Consider the following 18,059-nt stretch of genomic DNA (forward strand, 5'->3'; position numbering starts at 1 on the left):
ATGTGTAGCTGCTTTGACACAGTCTACATTGTAAAAGCACTATGAAAAGTAAAGGTGAATTGAATTGAATATTGATATGAGTTTGGGAAATCTTTAATAATTGTCCAATTCAAACTTGCTGGATGGTTGAGTTGTGCAGTTTCATCCTGTCTTCTTCCGGCATGTCGTGTGTTTAACTGCTTCCTGCTGATTTGCTTATCTCCCGCTTTGCTTCCTCAGGATTGAGTCCATATAGTTGAGCTGCTTCTCTATTGTTTCTCTTTCAGGGGATGGAAATGTGCTCTTCCATATGGATTTCATTCAGAGAATGAGCCTGGCTTTATTTAATGTCTGCTGTCTGTGCAATAATACATTGGTGTAGTCCTTGTGTTGACATGATGACGTTAAATGTTTACGCAGTGTTGCTTGTTGACCATCTGTTGATTTATCAGGTAAAGCAAAAACTTTAAACACCCTTAACAATTTACCCATAGTTTAGTTTTAAATAGGCGAGACAGTGGCTCAGTGGTTAGCACTGTCACCTCACAGAAAGAAGGTTGCTGGTTTGAGTCCCGGCTGGGCCAGTTAATGTTTCTGTGTGGAGTTTGCATGTTCTCCCTGTGCTGGCGTGGGTTTCCTCCTGGTGCTCCGGTTTCCCCCACAGTCCAACACATGCGATATAAGTGAATTGAAAAAACTAAATTGACTGTAGTATATGAGTGTGTGTGTATAGGTGTTTCCAGCATTGCAGCTGGAAGGGCATCCGCATAAAACATTTGGTAAAATAGTTGGCAGTTCATTCCACTGTGGCGACCCCTGATTAATAAAGGGACTAAGCTGAAGGAAAATGAATGAATTAAATAGTTTCAAAAGTTGAAAAAAGTTTTTTTTAAGTAGATTATTAATTAAAAAGTATAATATTAATTGCCTTTTTTGACTAAAATAACAAATATTAGAATAAAATTGTATTATATTTTTTTTATTAGTGATGTATGATATCAACAACACATTTTACCACTAAGAAACAAAACTCTGTTTAATAAACAAATTAAAACAACATTTTTAAAGTATAATAATAATAATAATAATAATAATAATAATTTACTTATAAAGAATAAATTAATAAAATTTATTAGAATAAATTCCTTTAGACTGAATTTTTAAATAGATAAAAATAAAAAATATTTAAACTACAGGAAAAGCCCCTTTCATTTATTTTAGTAGTTATTTCATATTTTATTTATCTTTATAAATTGTAATTATTTATGTATGTACAATATAAAGAAATGCAGGATTTCATACAACTCCTTCATGTTGTCCAAACACAACTTAATCTGTTTTTACAAATTTAAGTGGACTGAACATAAAACAATTAAGTTGCCCACCAAAAAACCCTTAAGAATTGCGTTGGTTCAACTCATATTAAATAAGTAGCTTGAACAAGTCATATTTTATGAGTCTATTTTGTTCCTTTTCGCACCTGTTATTGTACTGTGAAGATGTATGATGATAAGTTGTTCGGCATTACTATATGTTCAATATTAAATAAATAAATCCCCCAAATGATCTTCATCCAATCCACACACGTCAGAATCCAGAAGTGCCACACCACAGCCCATGATGCATGCTGGGTAATACTCGGAAAAGAGCAGGATACACACACACACATTCACACACACATACACACAGGAAAAGAGGCGGTGTGTGTTTTTGTTGTGTCTGTATGTGGAGCTCCAGATGCTCGCCGGGATGACGGGATTCGCCACTCCGGACTCCTGAGGTGAAAATACGACTGACAGCTGCGCGAAAACTAGCGGTTAGCACACAGGATTAGCCTGCTAGCATCGTCCGTGTTATTCAATGGATTCTAATGCTACTTTGAGTTTGCATGCTAGTAGCTCGAGTCTGGGTCATTTGGAGAGTAATAACACGAGATCTACGGCATCTTCGTTTCAGTGTCAGGTAAAAGCGAGGTTATTTTGACGGGTAAACACCCTGTTGAATGGTGACAGGTGAATTGAGCTGCTGTGAGGAGCAGGCTAATAGCTAACAGCTAGCCGTAATGTAAACATCCCCAAATAACCGATTCGATTCCATCTGAAATATGGCATGTCAGTGATTGTGTTTAATTCAGATTTAATCTCGTATTAATGTAGGTTATCGTTAACTAATGTTCTCATCAGCTGTGTGGAGTATTACTAGATATGTAGATTATAATTTAGTAACTTAGGCCTGTTCTTTCTTGACAGCTGTGATGTTAAAATCCGGTTTGTTGATAATAAACCATCGTGTTTTACACATTTAATAACCTCTGTATTAAAGTGTGCTTTGTGTACTAGAATGCTGTTATTTAATATCCAACAACATTTAATAACATGTTACTTTAGTACCACTGAATTTTAGGATACAGTTATGATAGTGAAAGTAAGAAATATATAAATATTCATATAGTTATTAAAATATGTAACGTTACAGCACCTAAAATTGCTGTATACTTGGAGAAATGTATGAATACATATTACATATATACCCTATTTATTTTACTTACCCTACTAAATTGTTATTTATTGGAAAAAAAAATAAAGGTTATAGATTAAAGGTTATAATTGCACAGATATAATTCAATTTATTTAGAAGTATTTTTTTATTAATTACATTTGTACAATAGTTGTCTTATAAATGTGACTTGTTAGCCCATCACAATATGTGTAGGTTTAATTATTTACATTATCAATGTTTGTATTTGATATGTTTATACATAATATAACTATTATTTTAAAAAATAATATAATATATATGCAGTATATTTTAATGTGGTGACATTTATTCTGTTATATATATTTAATTTGTACAGCTTGGAACAAGCATGTGTTTTAATTTTTATGTTCATATATATATATATATATATATATATATATATATATATATATATATATATATATATATATATATATATATATAAATACATGCATATACTCCTTATTACTCACAGTTCTTAAAATTGTTAAGTTGTGAAGTTCTTCATTGGAAAAAAAAACTAAAGGTTTTAGATTAAAGGTTACACTAGCACAGATGTAATCCAATTTATTTATTTAGAAATCTTATAAATTATATTAAATAATTTATTTATGAGTGTAGAAAATTGTGGTCAAGCTCCAAAAGTGTCGTGAATGTAAACTGTGGTTTGGCAACGATCCTCTGCTTTTAAAAGTGATTGTTTGTCCCACCTTTAAACAAACACAGTGCTGACATTTAACACAATAGTGCTGTTATATTTGCTTTGCTCTTTTGCAAATAATTGCGTTGTGCGTCTGAATTCTTTCAGTTTACTCCCGTCTTTGGTCTTTCAGAATGGATCTGGTTTTCTGCTCCTCCACAGTCGCCACTTCTCCCGTTAGCACTTAATTAACGTCTGATTTGAAGGCAATCTGTCTGCTTTTACTCCGCTTGATTTGATTCGAGTTAAACAACAAGAACCTGTTTCTGTAAATAGACCCTCGAGCGCTGTGATAGTGAGCGCTGCCAACAGAGAGCGACTATTTAGAGCTGTTCCAGTGTTCGTCTGTGCTTTAGATAAACACATTTAAATATCAGAACTGTTTATTATTTATTGTTACTTAATTCTATACTGGAAAAATATGCAATATTGTTGAGTATTGAGGTAACAATATTTCTTAAGGTATTACATTTCTCTTAAAATGCTATGTTTATTAGCAATGTTTTTGTTTATATTTTATTTTGATGTACAATCCATGCTATTAACAAACCATTAACTAGGACATTTAACTCTGTAAATTACTAAGTAGCTGATTATTAGTAGTTAGTAAGGTATTGTTTTGTTTTTTGGCATTGGGTAGGATTAGGGATGTAAAATAAGTGCTAATATATCTGGATTACTCTATTCAGGGCTCAACAATAAGGACTGCCCGATGGCCCGGGGCCAGTGTGTGAGATGCTCAGGACACTAGACAGGATTGTTACTGACCCGATCGGGCCACTGATCCCCTGTCACTAAAGTTTAATTTGCCTGTGACTATTTGTCAATTTCGTGCGAATATAGTCAGAATCGAGAAACAGTTTGTGTTTTTAAGCCTTCAAATGCTTCCTTCTTGGTTCCTCTTAGCTGATTGGATGTTGTGAGCACGTTATTGTTTTTTGTTACAATCAGTACAGCGAAGAGACAGCAACATGGCGGCAACGTCAAGTGATGATGCTAAAACATTTGTTTATAACGTCTTGGAAGCAGACATTAATGAGGGTACACCTCGACTAAAATAATGAAGTCATGTTTTGTACCGTTTGCCGTCAGTTTGGCAGTTCAGCCATATTTTGTTTTGCAATAAAAATACCTGCACATTTTGCTACTTTTGTTTGCAAAACACTTTGAATTTTGCTCAAAATAAATTTATTAACATTTTTTAAATATTTAAATTCTAGATTTACAAAAATTGTAAAAAAAATTTTTTTAATTTGTGGCAAAAAACAAACTATGAACTTTTTTTGGTTGGGCCGGTGAAAATATAGGCAGGGCAAGTAAAAATCTGAACCACTGCTCCGATCGGGCCAGTAGAAAAAATCCTTTGCGTTGAACCCTAGAAGATTATTTGCTTTTTTAAGGTAAAACTCAGGGGCGAGGCAGTGGCGCAGTAGGTAGTGCTGTCGCCTCACAGCAAGAAGGTCGCTGGGTCGAACCTCGGCTCAGTTGGCGTTTCTGTGTGGAGTTTGCATGTTCTCCCTGCCTTCGCGTGGGTTTCATCCGGGTGCTCCGGTTTCCCCCACAGTCCAATGACATGCGGTACAGGTGAATTGGGTAGGCTAAATTGTCTGTAGTGTATGAGTTTGTGTGTGAATGTGTGTGGATGTTTCCCAGAGATGGGTTGCGGCTGGAAGAGCATCCGCTGCTTAAAAACTTGCTGGATAAGTTGGCGGTTCATTACGCTGTAGCGACCCCGAATTAATAAAGGGACTAAGCTGACAAGAAAATCAATGAATGAATAAATGTAAAACTCACGTTATTTTGCCATGTTAAACACGACAATACTTTTTGCTTTGTCTAGAAAATGCTTCTTGATTTAAGAATATGTAGATATTTGGATTAGAAACGCAACAAAACCTAAGTAAGAAAAGCATTTTTGCAGTCCAATTATCGAGATAGTTCTTGTTATCGTCTTCCCGGTGGGGAAGATATTATCATTGGATAATATTGATTTGTAATAGTCTTTATTTGGACTCAAGCATTCTTTTACAGTCATGCTGCTGGTCTCCATTGCAGGTGTGAGCTGTGCCGTGTGTTTCTGCTCAAGGCCTGATGGAGCCTGATGTGATTCGCATCTACTCCTCCTCTCCGCCGCCGATGGAGGACGCTGGCGAGGACGAGGAGGACGAATTCAGCGACTTCACCGGCGTCCCGAACAGCACCAGCTTCTCAGAGTTCGACACGCCGACCACCTTCAACCAATCTCAGGCCCTGAACGCCACCTCGCCACCAGAGCTGCTGAGCAATGGACGGATCGTGGGTCTGTCTTCGCAATCCGCAGGGTCTACCAAGGCTAACGGCGTTGCACCTGGCGGGGGCCAGACTGGCATGCCAAATGGCAGAACGGTTAGTGTTGAGGAACTCAAAAAGCTGACCGAGCATCAAGCTCACATCACATCCCTGGAGTTTCCCACCAGCTCTCGAACTGACAATGACTGCAATGGCACTGTTGAAGTGCTTACGAACGGGTTTGCAAGCTTGGAGCAAGCATCAACGCCACACAAAAACAACGAATCTGACGACGATTTTGCAGATTTTTCTGCTTTTTCAAATGCTGATCACGACCAGCCTTCAAATACAGACTGGGAGCTTTCCAATCAAGGGTGTAGAGTGGCTCAGAACGACGTTAGCGACAGTGTTGAACTTTCCAATCAAGGGAGTAGATTAGCTCAGAATGACGTTAGCGGAGAGTGTGAAGATAGTATAGAAGCGGTTTCAAAAATCACAGGGTTTGAACTCCCTTCAGAAAGCTCTGAAGGTCTCAGCAATGGGGACTTGGGTTTTCATGAGGGATCAGATTTAGATCAAAGAGATCTAGAAACTAATACTACTGAATACGTTAGCACATCGCTAACTCTTAACGGCGTTGCTCGAAGCGAGAGCGATGACAATAGCGTGTCACCTAATGGTGAGAGATGTAGCGGAGGACAATCAGACGAGAAAGGCTCTGAGACTGAAGAAACCGAAACTGAGACCTCCTTCGGTCGGCCGCTGTCCACAGAGGCGCTCGAAGAGTTCGGCGACTTTAGCACGACGGGATCCGTACCATCACCTCCTCTTCAGGAGGAGACCGCCACACCTGCTGACCACAGCCAGCTAGTCGAGGACGACGACGAGGATTTCGGAGACTTCGGAGACTTTGGAGATGCCAACGCATTTAGTGCAGGTGGTTTTGCAGATTTTGACCAGCAGGGGGCGGAGACGCAAGTCACTCAGCCTGAAGCGGCCGCAGAGAAAACTGAAGATGACGAATTTGGTGATTTTGACACATCAAAAGAATTTAGTAAAACGGATTTGCCAGCTGAGGAGGCCACAACGTCTGCGGACTTTCCTGGAAGTGACAGTTTTGCGGATTTTAGCTCCGCACAGGGGAACGATGGCGCCGATGACGGAGGTTGGCAAGCGTTTTCTGAGCCGGATCAGAGCCAAAATGGAGAGGAATCGTGGGCAACATTTGAGCAGGCGCAGGATGGAGCATGTGCTCAAATGAGTGGAGATAAATGGCAGCCTGACACAGCACCTCCTACTGGTGTGGAGGAGCGCAAAAGTTGCACAACGGTAAGCCTCAATGCGGATAACATTGAAAATTGGCGGTTTGTCATTGCAGTTTTTCTCCCAACCCCATGCTGTTATCTTTTCCTGAATGTTCAAAGGTATTGAGAATCTGGCAGGAATGTCTACAGGAAATTAAATCAGATTGAGGAATGTGTCCGGATTGGATGGTTTACTCTGTCTACATGGTTGATTGAGCAAAAACACAGCCTTTTCAGACATCTCCATTTCACTCATTTCACTGATTATTCATTAAGTTGGAAGGAAACATGTTAACAAAAGCATGTCAAATGGGTCATCTTAAAATAAATCAGACTTTCTTACAAATGTGGGGTAAAATAATTAGCTTTTAATAACATTGGGCTAATATTAATATTATAGAGAGATGTTTTTTTCCAACACATTTTTAAAGAATACTTTTAATAACTATTTTCTAATTACAATTTTTTTTTTGTTGCTTTGATGACAGTACATTATATTTGACTATTTATTTTGCAAGATACTAGTATTCGGTTTAAAGTGCAATTTAAAGGCTTAACTAGGTTGGTTAGGTTGAACCATTGGACAACAGTTGTTTGTTCTGTTGACAATCAAAAAATACTAATTTCTTGGGGTAATAAGTGGGCTAATAATATTGACCTTTTTAAAAATATATTTTTCATTCCAGCCAAAACCAAAATAATTAAAAAACTTTTTCCAGAAGAAAAAAAAACTTGAGAAATATTTGAAAAAAAGTAATAAAAATTTTTAAAGGAGGCATATTAACACTGTTATACTAAGCAAACACAATGATTTTTCTTCCCTCTTTCTGTGTTTTTGTTGCTAAGGCGGCACTGGTCAGCCGTCTGGAGAAGATCTTCCAGGTCAGTTTCGAGCTGGTTGTGTCTCCCCAGGTGGAGGATGAGGTGAACACACTCCACAGCTTCCTCAAACCTCCATCAGAAGAGCAGGACAGAGACCGAGGACAGACCAGCGGGTGAGCGCTGACACATCACTGCACTGTGCAAAATTACTATACATATATTATACGGACGAAATAAAAACTCTTATTATTTCAGATTATGCTCTATCGTTTATTTCATCATGTCAGAACACATGGAAATTCTTTTTCATCTTTTCAATGAGCACAATTTACAGCAGAGCTATCTGTCCTTTAGGGTGCGACTATCAATAATTAGGGCGGGGTTATAAGTAATTAGCGCTGGGCTATTATATGTCTTTTTTATATAATTATTTTTTGGGGTTTTCACCTTTATTGCATTGGAAAGTAGAGAGAATTGACAGGAAAGAATGGGGAGCAGGGGCTAATCAAAGGCAAAATCTCTGGTCTCCGTGAGCACCGGAGGGCATGTGTCGATGCCCTAACCACTACACCACTGGCACCGACAGGCTATTAGTCTTTAGGGCAGGACTATCAGTAAATAGAGCAGGACTATCAGTCCTTTAGGGCGGGGCTAATAGTTATTTAGGCCAGGGCTATCAGTCATTTAGGGTGGGGCTATCAGTAATTTAGAAAGGGACTATCATTAAATTAGGTTACAGCTATCAGTCTTAGGGCGGGCCTATCAGTCCTTTAGGGTGGAGCTATCAGTCATTTAATGCAGGATTATTATTCCTAAAAGGCGGGGTTATCAGTCCTTTAGGGCGGGACTATCTTTAAACTAGGTCAGAGCTATCAGTCTTAGGGCAGGCCTATCAGTCTTTTAGGGCGGGGCTATCAGTCCTTTAGGGTGGAGCTATCAGTAATTAGGGTGGGGCTATCAGTCATTTAATGCTGGATTATCGTTCCTATAAGACGGGGCTATCAGTCCTTTAGGGCGGGGCTATCTGTCCTTTAGGGTGGAGTGTCAGTTATTTAATGCAGGATTCCTTTAGGGTGGGGCTATCAGTAATTAGGGCGGGGATATTAGTTATTTAATGCAGGATTATCAGTCATTTAGGGTGGGTCTATCAGTCTTTTAGGGCAGGGCTATTAGTAATTTAGGGCCGGGCTATCAGTCATTTAGGCAAGGGCTGTCAGTAATTAGGGCAGGGCTATCCGACAGTTAATGCGGGATAATCAGTCGTTTAAGGCGGGGCTATCAGTAATTTATGGCGGGGCTATTAGTAATTTGGGCCGGGCTATCAGGCATTTAGTGTTAGATTATCAGTCAATTAGGGTGGGTCTATTAGTCTTAGGGCAGGACTATCAGTAAGTTAGGGCGGGGCTATCAGTCATTCACGGCAGGGCTATTAGTAATTCAGTGGTGGGCTATCAGTAATTTTAGGAGGGGCCTTCAGTCATTTAGGGAGAGGTTAATATGAGTAATTTACAACGCAGCTATTAATATTTTAGGGCAGAGCTATCAGTAATGTGGGGTGGGCTATTACTCCTTTAGGGTGGGGCAATCAGTCATTTAGATCGGGTTGTCAGTGGGTGTCTCTTTGCTTCTCTGAATTCATCCATTCGTCAATCATCTTATAATAATCCAGTTGCTTCCTAAAGATTATCGTTCTCATTTCAGGTGGATGTATGTCAAGAGTGCTGAAAAAAGCATAATCTGAACTTTAATTCATGACGACTTTAATGTCAGTGTGGTGATCATTAATGCTCTCTGTCTCCTCCTGGGGGTTCTGCAGGGCGGTGCGGGACGTGTGGCAGCAGCTGCAGGATGTGAATAATGCCTTCGGTCTACGATATCAGTGGGGCGGCTCTCACACCAATAAAGCTCTGCTCTGCTCTCTGGGTATCGACACTAGAAATATAGTGAGTCCAGTTGCGGGACATGTGGGGTTGGGTCATTTTGAATGCAAATAGGAAACTAGCTGTGCACTTAAAGTTGATGTTGTTTATCGTGTTAGTGCAGTTGTGCTTAATATATTATCAGCTGGATGCAAATAAATGAACAGAAAGCAGTGAGGCGGTTTTATAGTTGTTTGCCTGCTGTCTAAATAGAAGCTTTGTTTACTGTTTGCTAAAAATATTAGGTAATTAGTTATTTTTTTATATGACATAAGCATTAATAGTATGTTTCTTTTCTTAATATTGTTTGTTTATTTAAGAAAATAATTGTATAGTCTTTCAATGAATTGATCATCATTTTTAAGGCCTAAAAATGATGCAGGAATTGATGCACAAATAAAAATACATTTGTTTTACAGTGACATTATGAAATATTCTTGTAAAATATACTTTAATAGCCTAATTTAGCTTCATTTACAAACATTCTATACATTATTTTTATTGTTTATTTAATAGTAAAATAATATTTAGTATTTTATTTATTGTATTATATTTGTTGTTTATGTTTATTTAAGAGAAGTTCTTATAAATTATTGCACCTTGAAGAAATTTGCCACTTACATTTTTCAGCTTTTTAAATTAATTGTAATTATTTTCTGCACAGATTAACTTGCCGTCTACCCAAAATCCCGATAAAATGTTTTATATTGCTAAAAATATACGCATTACAATGGTTAATTTCTTCCTGAATTTGTGAGCCTTTTATCGTTAACTTTCTCCTCTTCTGTGTTTCTCCTCAGCTGTTTACAGGCCATAAAAAGCAGCCTGTGATTGTGCCAATGTACGCTGCCAGTCTGGTGAGTCCAGTCCAGCTGCAAGCAAACTGTGTTTGTGTGTGTTTGTGTGTGTGTGTGTGTGTGTGTGTGTGTGTGTGTGTGTGTGTGTGTGTGTGTGTGTGTGTGTGTGTGTGTGTGTGTGTGTGTGTGTGTGTGTGTGTGTGTGTGTGTGTGTGTGTGTGTGTGAGTGATGCAGGCTGGTTTATTCTAGTCGTTCATGTGTGTTTCATCAATCATCTTTGACATGTGTGGATCTGCAGGGGATGCTGGAGCCCACAAAAGAGCCTGTGAAGCCGGTGTCTGCTGCCGAAATGATCGCCTCAATAGCACAATCTCCTTCAGTCGCCACAGAGTTGAGCTCCTGTCCACCGGACAGCACACAGGTCAACCTTCAGCCTTCATTCTGCACATGTATATACAGTTGGGGTCAGAATTATTTGCCCTCATGTAAATTTTTTTCTGTTTAAAAATTTCCTAAATGATGTTGAACAGATTTAGGAATTTTTCACAGTATTTTCAAAAATATTTTTTTCTTATGGAGAAAGTCTTATTTGTTTTATTTCAGTAAAAATAAAAGAGTTTTTAATGTATTTAAACCCATTTTAAGGTCAATATTATTAGACCCTTTAGGCAATATTTGGATTGTCTACAAAACAAACCACTGTTATACAATGACTTGCCTAATTACTCTAACTTTACTCTAATTACCCTTGTTAAGCCTTTAAATGTCACTTTAAGCTGAATACTAGTATCTTAAATACTAATATCATTTAAAATATGTAATGTAATGTGTATTTATATAGCGCATTTATTGTGTATGGCCATACACCCAAAGCGTTTCACAATCATGAGGGGGGGTCTCTCCACACCACCACCAGTGTGCAGCATCCACTTGGATGATGCGACGGCTGCCACAGGACAACGGCGCCAGTGCGCTCAACACACACCAGCTATTGGTGGAGTGGAGAGACAGTGATTGAGCCAATTTGGTGGAAGGGGGATGATTGGGAGGCCATGATCGTATGGGCCGATAGAGGGACTTTGGCCAGGACACCGGGGTTACACCCCTGCTCTTTCACAAGAAGTGCCATGGGATTTTTAATGACCACAGAGAGTCAGGACCTCGGTTTAACGTCTCATCCGAAAGACGGTGCCCACTGACAGTGTAGGGTCCCCTTCACTTTTATCGGGGCATTAGGACTCACACAGACCACAGGTTGAGCGCCCCCTGCTGGCCTCACTAACACCACTTCCAACAGCTACCTAGTGTTCCCATGTGGTCTCCCATCCAGGTACTGACCAGGCTCAGCCCTGCTTAGCTTTAGTGAGTAACCGGTCTTGGGCTGCAGGGTGACATGGCTGTGGCTTTCCTAATATTATGTGCTGTCATCATGGCAAAGATAAAAGAAATCACTCATTACAAATGAGTTATTAAAACTATTATGATTAGAAATGTGTTAAAACAAATTTTTTATCAGGTGGGCTGATAAGACTTTCTGAGATATGATTATGAATATGTTCTTTAGGTTTACCTGCAAATTCACCCACATCCCCCTTAATTAAATGAAAAATATTAGTGTTTTGTATTATTATAATTGTTTTGATTGGTTTTGTTTTATTTGTAGGAGTCTCTTCCTCCTGTTCAGTTTGACTGGAGCAGCAGTGGCCTTACCAACCCTCTGGACGGTAAGATCAGTCTGTGGTTTCTCTCACTGCAGAAAAGAGCGGGAAAAACAAAGCCGTTTCTCTCCTTGTGTCTTAAAACTAACCATAAGCCCAATTTATGTGAGCTGAGCTTCTTGCTAACAGTAATCCACTCATGTAGATCTCATCTCTAATGAATATCTGCAATTAGGGCTGCACAATATATGGCATAATTGTCACGATAGTAGTATATGCATTAAGTCTTTTAGGTCGCTAATCTTTTCAGTTTTCTGCTGCTGATGCTTGGAATCATCTGCAGCAGACCTTAAAGCTCAACACTTTCATTCCACTATCATCCTTTAAAAAGTCAATCCAGTTAATAGTACAAGATCGCTGTGCTCGATTTTAGTTTTCCTTAGTTTTATATGTTATTATCTGCATTTGTGAAGTTGTTATTGAACTATGTCCCTTCTGCATAGTATCTGCTTTTTATGTTGCCTCTTGGCCAGGTCGTCATTGTAAATTTGCATACCTGGTTAAATAAAGGTTATTATTATTTAGTTATTACATTTATGTTGTGCATTGGTTGTTTAGCTAAATTTGACCAATCAGATGTGAACGTGCTATCTTTAGCCCCGCCTCTCCAGTAGTTGCGGTTCTGCTATTGGGTGGAAAGCTGTACCCAGAGCTGAAATAAACACTAGTGGGCGGAGTCGAGACGAGAAGGGAAAATGACAACAGAAAATGAGTCAGAATAACAGCGTTTTAAAGTTTGCACCTACTTTTTCAACTGGTATCTTTTACCTGTTTGTTTTAATATCATTACATAAATATATGATTTAAACGCAGCTAAAAAAATTGCATTTTTCTAGGGAAATGTTGTATCGTAAGCAGAGGTTGCAATAGACTTTGTTATCGTCCGTCATTTTGACGGAGAGGGTTGTAAAAATTTCGTCATAACCTATTATTGACCGTCAATTAATTTGCATATTTTTTAATCGCTTTTTTCATTCATATTTTAATCATTAACTTGCACGACGAGCATATAGGCTAAATTATTCATTTATTTATTTGACAACTGAACAAAAATCAACTCTAATTTATTGTTCAACAATTGTATATATTTTTTCGCACTGACAGCAGAGGGAATTTAAACACGACCCTTTGTGCCTGAACACATGCAGATATAAACAACAAAATATATTACAAAATATAAATAATAGACTAAACAACTTAAATAGACTTAATTAACAACTTAATAATAGACTAAAGAACACAACTTAAAAATATAACTATTCAGACGATGTTCTGTAGGCCTATCTGCCTTAACTCTTATCCTCCTCCTGGTCTGCGTCGACCTGAACTGGATGCTTGCCTGTGCATGATCAAGCGCATCAACTAGCTCCACTTCAGCGGAAGGGATAAGAAGTTTGCAGGATTCTTTGAATTTGGGATTTACCGATCCTGCAAGCCCTTGTTTCTGCGCCAGGGGCGCGGCTGCACCCCTCTGCGTTTCGTAGCGCTCCAAAACACCCGACCTCCTTGATGCCGACAAAACAAGACAACTGCTAATTAATATGGGCAATCGCCATTAGCTGGACAAGAGTGGGAATTACAGTTCACTACAAATTCCAATAGATCGCCTTCAGAATAATCCGTCAGAATGAGGGATCACCTGCCGATTTTCCCCTCACTGCTGAAAAAAATTTGTCAATGACGGAAAATTTGATCGTAAGATATATAGGCTGTTGCTCAATATGTGTTCTTCAGCGATCTTGTGTCCTCGTGTAACGTCATCATCAGCATCCAAAGTTTGATTCTAAACCTCAAGACCGTAAGAACAGGGGATGCGTGAAGGATGCGTTCTTGATATATCGATGATACAACTGATGCAGACTTGAGTGCAAAACTCGCTCGAGACGTCCAGAAGTCATTGCGACTGAATAAAGGAGATGGAAAGCGCAGCATTTTATATAGATTTATTAGTACATTTCAGAGCTATAACTTACGTATTTTAAGAGTTTTCCTAAATAAAATGGTGAAAGTAAACTTTACCATGAAAATCTTAATAAAGGCATGAACACATTAAGGGTTTGAGCTACCTTACTGAGGTAACCTAGTAAGACTGGTCCTCTCGAGAACATAAGTCCATTCTCTGCGATTTTGCATTTGAGAAACAGCCATGGTCATCGCAATACTCAACAGTATTATCTCATATTGTTCCAGTATGGTGCAGCCCTAATCTGATCATGCATCTACTCCTGCTGTCTCGTTTCCCTCTTTCTCTCCATAACCACCTTCTCCTGCTTCTGTGGTTCTGAAGCGAGTGGAGGCTCGTCTCTGCTCAACCTCGATTTTTTCGGCCCAGTGGATGAATCGCCCTCCGGCACGGCCACCTCTATTCCAGGTTTGACCAAACCTTTCTGTTTTAACACCAAATCTCTTTCTCTCTGTGTGTGTGTGTGTCTGTGTGTGTGTGTGTGTGTGTGTGTCCGTTCTTCTGCTCTGTTTGCATCTGTATCTTTAACTCTCTGTTTAAACTAGTGTTTTTGCATGTGTGTCTATGTGGGTGGTTGACAAATGTGCAGTAAATGTGTTTATTTGTTTTGTGTGTGTGTGTGTGTGTGTGTGCAGGTGTTGACCCAGAGCTGTATGAGTTGACCCAGGTAAAGCTGGAGGTCAGCGGGGGCAGCAGTCGAGTGGTGGATGCATTTGCTCGCCTCATGTCGACTGTAGAGAAGACCAGCACCTCCACCAGGTCAGTGAAACTCATTCACTCTCCACCAGAGGGAGCCGCACTGCAGTTCAGAATGAGTTCAGAACAGCACTGCTCTCAACTGTTCTGATGCATTGATATTAGTGTACACATATCAAAATGTTGAAACATTTACTCATATATGATCTGATCTGATCTTTCTTTCTCTGTTTAGTCTGATCTCACTCTCTCTATCTGATTGGTATTGCTATGATTTCTCTGATCTCTCTTAGATTGGTCTAATCACTCTTTGTGATTTGTCTGATCTTTCTCTGATTTTTATTCTTCTTTCCCAGACTAGTCTGATTTCTCTTTAATTGGTCTGATCTCTCTTTGATTGGTCTGATCTCTCTTTAATTGATCTTATCTCCCATTAATTGGTCTGATCTCTTATTGATGGGTCTGATCTCTCTTTAATTGGTCTGATCTCTTATTGATGGGTCTGATTTCTCTTTAATTGGTCTGATCTCTTATTGATTGGTCTGATCTCTCTTTGATTGGTTTCATCTTTCTTTCTGTTTACTCTGATCTCTTTTTATATGGTCTGATCTCTCTTTGATTGGTCTGGTCTTTATTTCCCAGAATGGTCTGATCTTTCTTTCTGGTTGGTCTGTTTTTTTTTAGTTGTCTGATCTCTTGGTCTGGTTAGTCTGATTTCTCTTTGATTTGTCTGATCTTTCTTTCTGATTGGTCTGATCTCTTTCTTTGATTGGTCTGATCTTTCTTTCTAATTTGGTCTGATCTCTCTATCTAATTGGTCTGATCTCTTTTTTTCTCTCTGATTGGTCTAATCTTTCTTTCTGATTGTTCTGATCTTTTTTTGATTGGTCTGATCTCTCTTTGGTTGGCCTGATCTTTATTTCCCAGATTTGTCTGATCTCTTTGATTGGTCTGATCTCTCTGTCTAGTTAGTCTGATTTCTCTTTGATTTGTCTGATATTTCTTTATAATTTGGTCTGATCTTTTTATCTGATTGGTATGATCTTTTTCTCTCTGATTGGTCTAATCTCTCTTTTTTTATTACTGGTCTGATCTCTGATGTCCCTTTCTCTGTAGTTGGTATAATCTCTCTTTCTGATTGGTCTGATTTCTGATGCCTATTTCTCTTTGATTGGTCTCGCCTCTATCTCTCTTTAACTGGTCTGATCTCTCAGTCTGGTTAGTCTGATTTTTTTTAATTGGTTTGATCTCTCTGTCTGATTGGTCTGATCTCTCTTTAATTGGTCTGATCTCTCGGTCTGGTTAGTCTGATCTCTGTTTAGTTGGTCTGATCTTTCTTTCTGATTGGTCTGATCTCTATTTCTTTAATTGATCTGATCTTTCTCACTGATTGGTCTGATCTCTGTCTGATTGGTCTGATCTCTGTCTGATCTCCCTCTCTCTTTCTCTCTCTGATTGGTCTGATCGCTCTTTCTTTGATTGGTCTGATCTCTATCTGATTGGACTGCTCTCCCTATTGATCTGACTTCTCTCTCTCTCTCTCTCTCTGATTGGTCTGATCTCTGATTGATCGGATCTCCCTGATCGATCTGATCTCTCTCTCCTCTCCCTCTCTCTCTTTTTGTCTGATTGCTCTGATCTCTCTTTCTCTGATAGGTCTGTTCTCTCTGATCATTCTGATCTCTCTGTCTGATTATTCTGATCTCTCTCTCTCTCAGCAGAAAGCCAGTGCCGAAGGAGGAGAATCTGAGCCCGGAGGCTCAGCGGGTGATCTCAGGCCTGCCGGATCTGTCCTTCATGCAGGCTAAAGTGCTGATGTTTCCCTCCACACTGACTCCTCTCCTGCCCTCGTCCTCTACGCCCGACTGACGCGCTCTTTTCCTCTCTTTCATTGTGTATCGCTCTCCAGCTCCACAATATTCGACCCCGTCTATGATTTTAATGCCATCCTTTCAGTTCTCTAGCTCTCGTTCCTCATTCTGCCCGTTTTTAAGTTCAAATACATCGTCCGGTACGTCAGAGAGAGAGTGCTAATCGGCTCAATTTGGCAGGATTAGATCATTTTATTCGTAGATTGATTGTAGGAAGAGTTTGTGTTAATATTAGAGCCAATCTGTATATAATCAGGGATGAGACTTTGTTTTCCTTTCGAGTGTTCTTCACCGTTACGTTAGTGTGTATGAGAGAGAAACCGAGGCACTTTGTTATTTTCCATGGTTTGTTTTTATGAAACACTGGCTTAAAAGTCCTTCAGCGGCACAAATGAGGATGTGAATGATCAGATTTGTACTTAGATTATATATAAATGCGTAGTTATATCGACTTGAAACCAAACCGCCTGCAAATTTCTCGATTTCTTTGGGGTTTTTTTGCATAACAAAGGCCTTAGTTTTTCATCATTACGGCTGACGTTAGGATTTATATCGTTAAAACTTTCGTAGGTTTCAGTTTTGTTGATTTCCCACATGCATTAGCGAACACTTCACGTTTCTGTTGTGCACATTATTGATTAATTATTGATTATCTTGATTTCACTCTGACAGATTTAGCTTTAATATCTAGCTGCTCATCTTTTGTTATTTTAACAATTTTTTTAATGCTAGTTGAAACCACTGGCTTCCGACTGTAATGTAGTGAAGGAATCGTTGAGTGAATGATTAACTTGGATATATATAAATATATAGATGTATCGAGAATAAGGGACCAATATCTGCTGTAACAGTTTGCTGATTTCCCTGTGTTTTCGGTCATGCTGTTTTATTTAATCTCTCGTGACTCCTCTGGAGGACGTCTGCCATCATTGTGGATTGCGTGATGGGAAACGTCCGCCTGAAGTGTCTTCTCATCCTTTTGGCTTTTGTTTATTTTTCGTCTGTTGGTCGTTTTATTTAGTCGTGTCACTGTTTAGTCTGTCTCCTGGAGGATTTTGCACATTGTAAAGATATACGGAAGAACTTGCTTACATAGTTAACTGTGGCTTCAGACTGTGTACAGTCAAACTATGGAACATGTAAAAATTGTTATGGGAAAATTCCTATGGAAAACTCATACCGATGAATGATATCTCTAAAGAGCCTGTACCGAGGTCAATCGCGCATGCCCGGGTTCTTTGAAGAACAAAAAAAAAAAAGTGTGTAAATTTTCTTTAAGTGTACACAAGAAATTAAAATAATTTAAGAGAAAACGCTGCGCTGGTGTGAAATCCTGTTCAAGTCTCAATCATTTCTCTATTGGCTAAACTGAAAGCAATAAAGCACTTTTTCATGAATTTTCAAAGCTCTGATTATCAGATGAATCAGTTTTTAGTTAAAATAAGTGATACACTTTGGAATTTGTTAGTTATTTGTACTTTTGTTGAACACTTGTTCGCATTTA

The 18,059-nt window shown here is 38.9% G+C and overlaps 1 protein-coding gene across 12 annotated transcripts; it reads left to right on the top strand.

The window, feature by feature from the left end:
• Positions 1–1,575: 1,575 nt before the first annotated feature.
• Positions 1,576–17,868, top strand: aftpha (aftiphilin a). Of its 12 annotated transcripts, none has more exons than XM_005160171.6 (10): positions 1,576–1,941; positions 5,252–6,793; positions 7,615–7,763; positions 9,407–9,533; positions 10,310–10,366; positions 10,606–10,728; positions 11,971–12,031; positions 14,313–14,396; positions 14,624–14,747; positions 16,403–17,868. In XM_005160171.6, the coding sequence occupies exons 2-10, from the start codon at positions 5,288–5,290 to the stop codon at positions 16,551–16,553; spliced, it is 2,382 nt and encodes a 793-aa protein (XP_005160228.1). In that variant the 5' UTR covers positions 1,576–1,941; positions 5,252–5,287; the 3' UTR covers positions 16,554–17,868. The 12 variants fall into 12 exon arrangements, with proteins under 12 accessions (XP_005160228.1, XP_073800885.1, XP_073800865.1 ...); XM_073944784.1 differs by having other exon boundaries at positions 16,406–17,868; XM_073944764.1 differs by having other exon boundaries at positions 1,576–1,795.
• Positions 17,869–18,059: the final 191 nt, after the last annotated feature.

This window comes from Danio rerio, chromosome 1 (assembly GCF_049306965.1).
Source record: "Danio rerio strain Tuebingen ecotype United States chromosome 1, GRCz12tu, whole genome shotgun sequence".
Lineage (NCBI taxonomy): Eukaryota > Metazoa > Chordata > Actinopteri > Cypriniformes > Danionidae > Danio > Danio rerio.